The 12,449-nt window shown below is 48.1% G+C and overlaps 1 protein-coding gene across 2 annotated transcripts; it reads right to left on the reverse strand.

Annotated features, from left to right (window-relative positions):
- Window positions 1–7,420: 7,420 nt before the first annotated feature.
- rax2 (retina and anterior neural fold homeobox 2) lies at window positions 7,421–10,791 on the reverse strand. Of its 2 annotated transcripts, none has more exons than XM_033047238.1 (2): window positions 10,551–10,791; window positions 7,421–8,633 (listed from the first exon to the last, which is right to left on the reverse strand). In XM_033047238.1, the coding sequence occupies exons 1-2, from the start codon at window positions 10,701–10,703 to the stop codon at window positions 8,190–8,192; spliced, it is 597 nt and encodes a 198-aa protein (XP_032903129.1). In that variant the 5' UTR covers window positions 10,704–10,791; the 3' UTR covers window positions 7,421–8,189. The 2 variants fall into 2 exon arrangements, with proteins under 2 accessions (XP_032903129.1, XP_032903128.1); XM_033047237.1 differs by having other exon boundaries at window positions 10,539–10,791.
- Window positions 10,792–12,449: the final 1,658 nt, after the last annotated feature.

Genomic DNA, 12,449 nt, shown 5'->3' on the forward strand with positions numbered 1-12,449 from the left:
TACAGACGTAACAAGCAAAAAGAAAGCTCTCCCTCTCTCTGCACTCTCCTTAATTAGTGGGAGTTTGTGGGGCTTTTCAGAAGCTGGTAACAGAATGGGCTTTGTCTCGGAAACAGAAATTAGTAGGGGGATCAAAACAAATTTAAAACAAACCTTCTGAGAACTGTCTGCTTGCCGGACAACCTTCATTAAAAGATGAATAATCCCAGCGATTACGTTAAAAAAGCAATCAGCGATACATTTATATACTTCATATAAGGGGAAGGTAAATAATGATGAGGATGGAGAAGGGGGAAGACAAGACAAAAGTGGGATAAGCACCAAGGAAGTGTGGAGGGGCGAGGCTCACGGGACAGAGTAATAGAATATGGGAACATTGTGATTAGCAGGGGGACGATGCAGGTGGGCAGCGCAGGTGAGGGGCACAGGTGAGGGGCACAGGTGAGGGGCACAGGTGAGGGGCACAGGTGAGGGGCACAAGTGAGAGGCACAGGTGAGGGGTTGTTCTCACTTCAGACATGTTGCCAGCGGCACTATTTGTTGCCTCTTTCTTCAGTTGAATTTGATGAAATCTGAGTGGCCATCCCAAGATTGCGGGATCTGAGCGATGTCTCACACACAACAATGGTGAAACCTCCCTTCCCTTAACTCTGGCCCTCGACTGATCAACTCCAGCCACTTACATCACCCATAGAGTTTCTCCAGCATTTTTGTCTACCTTCGATTTGACAGCATCAGCAGTTCCTCCTTAAACAGTTGTAATGCTGATCATTTTTGCACCTTCACCTCCAGGTCACCGCTCAGCACAATGTCCAAGTCTTTCCGTTGTAATATCCTAGCCCTCTCCAGTTTGCCCAATCCCGCCTTTATATGTGGGAAGGAACTGCAGATGTTGGTTCAAACCGAAGATAGACACAAAAAGCTGGAGTAACTCAGCGGGTCAGTTCCTGAGTCTGAAGAAGGAGCTCGACCCGAAATGTCACCTATTCCTTTTCTCCAGAGATGCTGCCTGACCCCGAGCTCTTTGTGTCAATGGACAATAGGTGCAGGAGTAGGCTATACGGCCCTTCGAGCCAGCACCGCCATTCAATGTGATCATGGCTGATCATCCACAATCAGTACCCCGTTCTTGCCTTCTCCCCATATCCCCTGACTCCGCTATCTTCAAGAGCCTTATCTAGCTCTCTCTTGAAAATTTCCAGAGAGCTGACCTCCACCTAAGGCAGAGAATTCCACAGACTCACAACTCTGTGAAAAAGTGTTTCCTCATCTCCGTTCTAAACAGCTTACCCCTTATTCTTAACCCCTATCCCACCTTTATCTTAGTTTACCATGTTGTACGACCCTATGAATCTACACCCTACAATCCCAAGATATACTGTCCCATCTGGACCCCACTCTGTCCCACTGTTCATTTTAATACATGCTGTTTTAGGTTTTAAATTCCTTGCAATTTTGTATTCATCTACTTAGAAACACATCAGCCATTTAGTGACCCAATTATATATAAAAACAACTAAATCCTGCTTAGTCAGGTTCAATATCCCCCAATTCAGGTGCCTGGGCATCTGTTTTGTGCCCCAATCAATCCATCAGTGTGATAATTAATAGAATGATTCCAGGATCACCACCTGGAGAGCGGTCCTGACCTCCCATCTGCCTCATTGGAGACCCTCGTACTATCATTAATCGGACTTTACTGGACATTTCCCTGCACTAAACACTATACGCTTTATCCTGTATCTGTACACTGTGGACGGATCGATTGTAATCATGTATAGTCTTTCCGCTGACTGGTTAGAACGCAACGAAAAGCTTTTCACTGTACCTCGGTACACGTGACAACAAAACACACAGGTTCAGGATCTATTTTATAAACTATTTAAGTTTTGGAGAGCAAATGAACCGCCAACACTTACTGGATACAAAATGCTGGAGTAACTCAGCGGGAGAAGCAGCGTTGTGGTTTAGTTTATTGTCACGTGTACCGAGGTACAATATAACCATATAACAATTACAGCACGGAAACAGCCATCTCGGCCCTTCTAGTCCGTGCCGAACACTTATTCTCCCCTAGTCCCATCTACCTGCACTCAGACCATAACCCTCCATTCCTTTCCCGTCCATATACCTATCCAATTTATTTTTAAATGATAAAATCGAGCCTGCCTCCACCACCTCCACTGGAAGCTCATTCCACACAGTGAGAAGTGTCACCTATTCCTTTTCTCCAGAGATGCTGCCTGACCCTGAGCTCTTTGTGTCAAGAACCAATAGGTGCTCTCAATGAGAAGCATTTGTTGCGTGCTCAATACTCGAGCCACTTACAGAGTATAGATCCATGATATGGGAATAATGTTTAGTGCAAACTAAAGCCAGCAAAGCCCAAGGGTTAACAATGAGGTAGATGGAAGGAATGGGGGACATTTCCGGTCGAGACCCTTCTTCTTGCTGGAGTTCCTATCATGAATACGAGAGCTCAGTCTCAGTGAAGTCATTGCCTGGCCACTGTTGATGCCCATCAATAGACAATAGAAAATAGTTGCAGGAGTAGGCCATTCGGCCCTTCGAGCCAGCACCGCCATTCAATGTGATCATGGCTGATCATCCTCAATCAGTACCCCGTTCCTGCCTTCTCCCCATATCCCCTGACTCCGCTATCTTTAAGAGCCCTCCTGCTTAAAGCTTGGGGAAGAAACTACAGATGCTGGTTTAAACCGAAGATAGACACAAAATGCTGGTGTAACTCAGCGGGACAGGCAACATCTCTGGAGAGAAGGAATGGGTGACGTTTTGGGTCGAGACCCTCCCTCAGTCTCGGGGATAATGGAGCGACGCATTTACAGACACGGCTTTGTGTTCTGCTTCCTTTAACATTGTCCCTTCACCACAGGTGCAGAAACGAGTCAAGTTGAAAAGTTTGACACAGATGATGTGGGTTTGCACGCAGCTGTCAGATGCAGGCAGGGCCCAATCAGTCAGCGAGCCGGGGCCTCCACAGCTCGGGGTCAAAGCTGCTTTAATTACAGGCAGACCCAGCGCTGCAACACATGCTGCTATAATGGCCGCGTTCAACAGCACCCTTCTCAGCAGCCCCATCTACACTCTATCTACACGCTGGAGCAGGCAGGGAGCCGTGGGAGGCAGGAATCACTACCTGACGCAGCACCTGTCACAGCGAGGCCCAACATAAAGTGGAGCAACACCATCTCATATTTTGCCTGGGCAGCTCACACCCCAGAATAAGAATATTGATTTCTCTAACTTCAAATAAACCTTGTATCCCCTCTCTCTCCTTCCCCCCCCCACCCTAGTTACCCGACGTCCCACTGCCCTGATTAATTTTACTCCTTGTCACCTTCCCCTTAGCCAACAATGAACCATTCTACATTTCCTTGATCATCGTATGCTTTGATGTTCTTTTCACACCTTACCCTTCCTTACCTCTACACTCCTTCTCTCCTGATTCTCAGTCTAAAGAAAGGCCGTGACCCGAAGCGTCACCCATTCCCTCTCTCTAGAGATGCTGCCTGTCCCGCTGAGTTACTCCAGCTTTTTGTGTCTATCTTCGGTTTAAACCAGCATCTGCAGTTCCTTCCTCATCAGCCAGTACCTGCTCATCCAGCATCCTGCTCTGTTCATTCTGTGGAAATTAAAATGATCACCGTGTGATTATTATCAGCTGGTCTGACATCAGTGATGTTGACTAAGAAATATATGTGATAGAAGCAGAATCAGAACATTCGGCCCATCAAGTCTACTCCGCCATTCAATCATGGCTGATCTATCTTTCCCTTTTCAACCCCATTCTCCTGCCTTCTCCCCAGAGCCTCTGACACCCGTACTAATCAACAATCTGTCAGTCTCTACTTTAAAAGTACCTAATGATTTGGCCTCCATCGCTCTCTGTAGCAATGAATTCCACAGATTCACCATTCTCTGGCCACGCAAATTACTCCTCATTTTCCTAAAGGAACGTCCTTTTATTCTGAGACTGTGCCCTCTGGTCCTAGACTTCCCCATTAGTGGAAGCATTCTCTCCACATCATGCATGAATGAATTGAACTGCGTGGATGCCAGGGATCTCAAATAACAACAGAAAATCTGCTGTTGCTTCTTGCACTCTTTAGACTTGAGAGACACAGATCGGTAACAGGCCCTTCAGCCCATCTAGTCCGTGCTGACCAGCAATCACCCCGTACACTAACGTACACACTAGGGACAATTTTACAACTGACCTAAGCCAATTAATCTACAAACCTCTATGTCTTTGGAGCGCGGGAGGAAACTCACAGTTTGCACGTTCTCCCCGTGACCGCGTTAGTTTTCTCCCCTTTCCTCCCGTATGATAAAGACATGCGGGTTTGTAACTTAAAGGGGTTGTCCCACTATACGAGGTAATTCAAGAGTTCTCCCGAGTTTCCCCTGATTCAAACTGGGAGAATTACGGTAATAGCCGCTCGTAGGTACTCGGGGCTCTCGTGGACATTTTTCACAGTGCTGAAAAATCTTCACGAGTTACCGCGTTTCCCGAGTACCCACCGTTAGCGTTACGAGCCGCTACGAGACATCCACGAGCTCCGACGTAGCCGCTACGTACATTCTACGTACTTACCACGAGTTAGATTTTTTTTAAACTCGGGAGAGCTCTTGAATTACCTATACAGTGGGACAGCCCCTTAATTGGTTTCTGTAAATCGGCCCTAGAGTGTGGGATAGAACTAGTGAACACGGATCGCTGGTTGGTGCGGACTCGGTGGGCCAAAGGGTCAGTTTCCATGCTGTATCTTTAAACTAAACTAAACTAATATGTACAAAGGAACTGCAGATGCTGGTTTATCCCGAAGAGAAGCACAAAGTGCTGGAGTAATGCTATCTACACACACTAGGGACAATTTACATTTATACTAAGCCATTTGCTCTGGAAGCCTGTTTGTCTTTGGAGTGTGGGAGGAAACTAGAGAAAACCCACACAGATCACGGGGAGAACGTGCAAACTCAGCACAGACAGCACCCGTAGTCAAGATCAAACCCCGGGCTCCGGCGCTGTAGGTCAGCCACGCTACCGCTGCGCCACCATGCCACCCTTAATATAGTGAAGGATACATAGAGATGAGCGATGCCTGAATATACATGGCTTCACATGACTGTGTGTGTGTGTGTACACATCAACACACTATCGGGAGTATATCTGGGTACATATATTTGAGGATAAACATTGTTAGATGTTATTGAGAATATTAGTCAATGTGTGTAGATCAAGGGTTTTGGTTGCCAGTGAGGTAGAGGATATAAATCCAAACGTATAGAATAAAATCATCATTGTTACAATGGTGTCAATAGTATTTTATTGCCACATGCGCCAAACACAGTGAAATTATTTTTCAAGTTGCCAGAATTGGCACTATTCCCAAAGTTCCAAAGTCTGTGCGCTGGATCTACTGGAGCGGGGCCCGAGGTAGGCGAGCCCCAGGCTTCTGTGCGGCCTCCAGCCTTCGCCTCTGTCTGGATGGTCCAGAGAACCATCGTCCATCTCCTCGTGGTCCCACAGCCGACCTCGAGAGCTCGCAAGGTAAGACTTCCACGGAGGTAAGCCAGCTTCTCTCTCCTCACAACCATCGTTTGTTAAGAGATTGTTCAAGGAACGTCGCTGCTTGGTTCAACGTGAGGATCAGCTTATATTTGTAGTTGGAGGTTTTCATGGCTAAATGTTGGTGAGTGCGTTCATGAACATTTGTAGATAAGAGTAGATATTAAAACACACAGTTGATGGTACACAACAAAATGTGTTGTCCGAGCTGTAGTCAGACTGAGGGTGGCACGGTGGCGCAGTGGTAGAGTTACTGCGATAATAGTAGGCACAACATAAGTGACAAGTGGGAATTAGGTAACCCAGCCCTGTTTTCATGTTGATAGTGGAGGAGAATCTTTACGTGTAGGAAAGAACTGCAGATGCAGGTTTAAATCGAAGTTAGTCTACCCAGGAGAATTTCCATTCTGGCTTGATATTGGATATTGACCATGGATTTATTTAAGGAAGTTACTGTACTTTGTAGCTAAATCTGCTCTACTATGCATGGACAAATATTTTAGTTCCCAGTATTAACAATTAAACTCAAAACCGTCTGCAGAAGTGACATTAGAATGTGTGTGAAAGGTTATTTAGTTTAGTTTCAAAATTCAGCACGGAAACAGGCCCTTCGGCCCACCGAGTCGGCACTACCAGCGATCCCCGTACACTAGCACTATCCTACACACACTATGGACAATTTACAATATTTACCGAAGTCAATTAACCTACAAACCTGTACGTCTTCAGAGTGTGGGAGGAAACCAGAAAACCCACGCGGTCTACGGGGAGAACGGACAAACTCCACTCAGTCAGCACCCTTAGTCAGGATCGAACCCGGGTCTCTGGCACTGTAAGGCAGCAACTCTACCGCTGCGCCACCGTATTGCCTTTATTGTCATACTAGACTAAGTGGGACCTGTTGGGTCCCATGTTCACATGGGAGGGCTGGTCCCCCAACGCAATATTCCACCTCTCCACCAATTCCAATATTGGTGGCCAGTGGGGGGAGGGCAGGGGGAGCTTTCTGGAGTGCTAGTATGGGTGTTGTGGGTTGAAGGGACTGGTTTCCAGAGGGCTATTATGGACATTGTGGGCCAAATGGATTCTTGGGGTGGCAGCTCAGTCACTCAAGCCTGTTGTGCTGGCAGCTCACTCAAGGCTGGTGGGCTGGCAGTTGACTCATGGCTATTCCTTGAAATTCTATTTCAAGCAGGGTGCAAGGCCACCGAATTCAAATGCAAACAGGAAGTTGTCAAGTTTAGACTTTTAATCATTTGCCACATCAAAACCAAGCACCACCAACCATTTGCTGAGCCTCATTTCAAAACCAACCACATTTTCATTTTCAAACCACATTAAGGGCACTCAATGTCAGTAAAACCACACTCACAGTTTAGTAGACATGTGTTCAGTGTTATTCACAGCTTAGACAGAGACTTGACTCGCTCGCTTCCCCCACCTTGCAGGGACTGACTGAGGCACTCAACACTTCCGGGTTTTATAATCCCTCCGGTAGGGGCGTGGCCTTCAGGAGAGAGAATCTAAACATTTTTCAAACACTAATAATTCTTTTATTTTTCATCGATGGGAAAAATCCTCTTGTCCTGCGCAGCGGAGGGGGATTCTGAGTAAGATGGCCAAAAATCACAGCCGTAAGTGGCAGCGTTATTTCTAAAATCAATATAGAGAACAACAGGAAGTGGTCAAGATCAGACTTTTAGTAATATAGATGTTTCCAGTACATCAAGTGTGCAGGGAACTAGGTATCAATGGTACACTGACTTTGCTGATTTAGTATAGAATTTATTACAACATAATTGACCAATATTCCAGAACACCTATTGGTCTAGTTTCAAAGTAGATTTTATTCACCTTGTCAAATGTTGGCCCCAATGAGCAAAACCTGTACACGGCCTCTTGCTGGCTAACGTTGACAGTTTTTATCTAGCAATGAAGTGCTTTTGAAGCAATCTTTAAGACACCATGACAAGTAAGATCCTCTTTGCATCAGCTTGCACAGAAATCAAGATACTTAATTTTATCTCCTACAGCTCTTCATCTGTGCTACAATCGTATTATGCGACTTCTCATTCTACAAGCCTTTAGAAATCAATCAATCTTGGTATCATCCATCTACTCTATGTCTTGGCTCATCTCATCTCCTCTCCTACTCGTGATGACCCTGGCAGTGTCCTGCACGATGGACCTTGGGTCCTTTGCCTAGGTTTCTCAACAATGTGTAAAACAAATAATCGCACCTTATCTACACATCTGGTTAGATCTACATTGGGATGGGAATGGAAGACAACATATTGCTATAGCTTCACATTAGTGACAAGCTGTGGAATGTGGGGCGTTTACCCTCAGCGTGGAAGGATCACCTTAATTCATCAAAAGATAAAATTTCATCCTTTGGTTTGTAACTAAGACCAGTCACCATTTTGTTGTGTTATTGTATCTCAGATGAGGCTGGTTTTGCCAATAGGTTTCGAGATACGGGCATTGCTATTGTGACAAGTGGTCCATAGTTTTACATAGTCACTGCGAAGCTGGAGGTCACAGATCACAACAACATCCCTACATGGATGGAACAGTCTGTCCCTTTTTCATTGTTCCATCAAATTGGTTGCCAGCTCTTGTCAATGGACTGAATGTGCTCCTTGGCTTTCATCCGTAGAGATGCAATACTGGAACTTCTCTGGTCTGTATCTTCCAAAGGATATTTGTCCACAAATGTCGTTGCGCACTGGTAGTTTGGAGGAGCCAAGGACTGCATCGTCTGGGCCATTGGCAGTGGGGAGTTTAGGAAGGAGTGCCCACAGTACGGGGTCTGCAATCCTTGCGGAGCCCCCATGAATCCGGGAATACTGTGCATGGAGGTTGCGTTGGAGATGGGGGATGTCAGCCAGGGATCCAGTGGCAGGGAGTTACTCATGGGACCAACACTGGTGGGCATTGGTGGTCTGCTGAAGGACAGCATGGGGGAATCATGCAGCTTCATGGTGCTGGCCTCGATTTTCTCCTGTCTCCTCCACTTTGCCCTCCTGTTCTGAAACCAGACCTGTGATTTGGAACAGAAAGACATTTTGAGAGGATGTCTAATGCACCCCCCTACCTTGCACCCCCCTCGGTCTCCAAGGCTACTTTCTGGGTGAAGAAGTTTTTCCTCATCTCAGTCCTAAATGACCGACCCCTTATTCTTAAACTGTGACCCCTGGTCCTGGGCTCCCCCAACATCGGGGACGTGTTTTCTGCCTCTAGCTCTGGATGTTTTGTTTTTGCTCCAGGTTGTAGCAGAGGTGTATCTCTAAACTAGAAGGATGAGTGGGGATCTTATTGAAACATATAAGATTATTAAGGGTTTGGACACGCTAGAGGCAGGAAACATGTTCCCGATGTTGGGGGAGTGGAGCTATTGTCTTTAAACTAAGTGTCCTACATTCAAACCCGAGTATCCTTCAAATATATATCAGTGTTTGTAAGTTGTTTGAGACACCCTGATATTATAAAGACCCCAATGTTGGCGTCACGACCAGCCCACCACAGAGAGGCTAGATCTGGAAACACCAGGACATTTCAAATGCAAACATCATAAGATTATATTAATTAGACATTGCAGCAGAACTATCCCATTCGGCCCATCGAGTCTACTCCACCATTCAATCATGGCTGATCTATCTTTCCCTCTCAACCCCATTCTCCTGCCTTCTCTCCGTAACCCCTGACACCCGCACTAATCTTTGCCTAAAAAAACCACGAACGCCATCTGCAGTCGCTTGTGTTTTCCAAGCATGAGAATGTGGCTTTAAATTTCCTATTTGTCTTTGTCTCTCAATTCCTCCTTCATTTCGATCCTCCTGTTCATATGTTTCCCTTGATTCTGTTATCCCTCCCCCCCTCTTTTTCCCCACATTCAGTCTCTCCGTACATCTCTCTGTTTTATCCCCACATTTAGGTCTGAAGAAGGGTTTCGGCCCGAAACGTCGCCTATTTCCTTCGCTCCATAGATGCTGCTGCACCCGCTGAGTTCCTCCAGCAATTTTGTGTACCTTCCCCCATACATTGTCAGACAGGGACATATAGGACTGCAGGCGCAAAAATAAAACAGTCTGAGCCAGATGCAGGAAACATGTCCCCGATGTTGGGGGAGTCGAGGACCAGGGGTCACAGTTTAAGAATAAGGGGTCGGTCATTTAGGACTGAGATGAGGAAAAACCTCTTCACCCAGAGAGTTGTGAATCTGTGGAATTCTCTGCCACAGAAGGCAGTGGAGGCCAATTCACTGGATGTTTTCAAGAGAGAGTTAGATTTAGCTCTTAGGGCTAACGGAATCAAGGGATATGGGGAGATAGCAGGAACAGGGTACAGATTTTGGATGATCAGCCATGATCATATTGAATGGTGGTGCTGTGTAGAAGGGATGAATGGCCTACTCCTGCACCTATTTGCTATGTTTCTGTGTGGGCCGATTGGCAGATTGCGTGGTTGATTAGTTTAGAGATACAGTGTGGTAACAGGCCATTCGGCCCACCGAGTCCACCACGACCATTGATCACCCCTTACACTAGTGCCATGTTATCCCACTTTCACATTCACTCCCTACACACTGGGGGCAATTTCACGGGAGCCAATTAACCTAGAAATCCGTACATCTTTGTGAGGAACCTGGAGCACCCGGAGAAAACCCACGTGGTCACTGGGAGAAGGTACAAACTCCGTACAGACAGCTCCCGTAGTCAGGATGGAACCCGGGTCACTGGCGCTGTGAGGCAGCAACTCTACCGCTGCGCCACCGTGGCCGGCCCTTCTGAAACTGCGGTTTATCCAGAAGCGAAATTATCTCCGTCGCCGCTGCCTCGTCGCTCCAGTAGCTCCAGTAGCTCGTCCTAAAGTTGATCAGCCCGCTGACTGCTCCCCATCCCACCTTCCACCCCCCTCCCCATGGGCCCGGGCCGACCTGGCTCACCTGTACCCGCACCTCGGGCAGGTTGACCTTCATGGCCAGCTCCTCCCTGCTGTACACGTCGGGGTAATGCGACTTCTCGAAGGCGCGCTCCAGCTCATGGAGTTGGTAGGTGGTGAACGTGGTCCGGTTACGCCGGTGCTTCTTCTTGGGCGCCTCCTCCTCCATCTCCCCGCCCGCTGCTCGACAGACCGACCGCCTGCACCTTCACAGCCGCTGCCCGACAGACAGACCGACCGCCTGCACCTTCACAGCCGCTGCCCGACAGACAGACCGACCGCCTACACCTTCACAGCCGCTGCCCGACAGACAGACCGACCGCCTGCACCTTCACAGCCGCTGCCCGACAGACAGACCGACCGCCTGCACCTTCACAGCCGCTGCCCGACAGACAGACCGACCGCCTGCACCTTCACAGCCGCTGCCCGCCGCGCTCCGCTCCCCTCTGCATCTGCCAACAACACCAACACGCCGTTACAACCGAACACAACGGCGAACACAATGTAGACTTTACATATACAGCGCGGAAACAGGCCCTTCGGCCCACCGAGTCCATGCTGACCAGCGATCCCCGCACACTAACACTATCACACACACACTAGGGACAATTTACACTTACACCAAACCAATTCACCTGCACGTCGTCGTTGGAGTGTGGGAGGAAACCCGAGCACGCGGAGAAACCCCACGCAGGTCACGGGGAGAACGTGCAAACTCCGTACAGACAGCACCCGTAGTCAGGATGGAACCTGGGTCTCTGAGGCAGCGACTCGCTAAGTATGGAAGCAAAACTCAGACCCCAGGCGGTGGAACAACGTGGGCCAACTGGACAATGAGGTGGGGGAGTGAGGCACGGAGAGAAGCTGGAGTAACTCAGCGGGACACCCATTATCTGTGGAGAGAAGGAATAGGTGACGTTTCGGGTCGAGACCCTTCTCCAGACGAGATGCAGCGTGGAGGCAGAGCCTGTAGTAAGTGGCACCCAAACTCACTTCACCGCGGCGCGTTATTCTCCTTTCTCACCCCCGCCCCCGTTTTTCTGTGGTTTTTCTGTGACTTCGGCGGGTCTCTTGACAATTCAGCTCCATTTATCCGATTTATTTCCAGGAGATTCACAAATACAGTCACCAGTCTGAAGAAGGGGCTCACCCGACAGAAACGTCACCTATTCCTTCTCCCCAGAGATGCTGCCTGAGCCGCTGAGTTACTCCAGCACTCTGTGTCTTTCACAACCCTCGTATCTGAGATGGAATGCTTGTTCACTTCTGAATGCAAGTGGCGCAGCGGGTAGAGCTGCTGTCTCATCGGCGCCAGAGACCCGGGTTCGATCCTGACCTCGGGCGCTGTCTGTGTGGAGTTTGCACGTTCTCCCCGTGACTGCGTGGAGTTGCTCCGGTTTCCTCCTACATCCTAAAGAGATATGGATTTGTAGGTTAATTAATCTGTGTAATATTGCGTGTGAGCGGGTCATCGCTGATCAATGCGGATTCGCTGGGCCGAAGGGCCTGTTTCCTCGCGGCATCGCTAAAGTAAAACGAAATTCGTTATTCACTTGTTCAAGAAGGAACTGCAGATGCTGGAAAAATCGAAGATAGACAAAAATGCTGGAGAAACTCAGCGGGTGCAGCATCTACGCAGCAGCTATGGAGCGAAGGAATAGGTGACGTTTCGGGTCGAGACCCAAGGGGTCTCCATAGATGCTGCCTCACCCGCTGAGTTTCTTCACCATTTTTATCCACCTTATAGAATAACTGCTTCGATTGAACGGTTGTAAATAAAAGCGTGAAATGGGCTCGAGTTTAAGCCGGTTTGGGGCACTAGATCGGGCGGGAAGTACAACACATAAACATAGACAATAGGTGCAGGAATAGGCCATTTGGCCCTTCCAGCCGGCACCGCCATTCAATGTGATCA

Source organism: Amblyraja radiata, chromosome 29 (assembly GCF_010909765.2).
Source record: "Amblyraja radiata isolate CabotCenter1 chromosome 29, sAmbRad1.1.pri, whole genome shotgun sequence".
Taxonomy (NCBI): Eukaryota; Metazoa; Chordata; class Chondrichthyes; order Rajiformes; family Rajidae; genus Amblyraja; species Amblyraja radiata.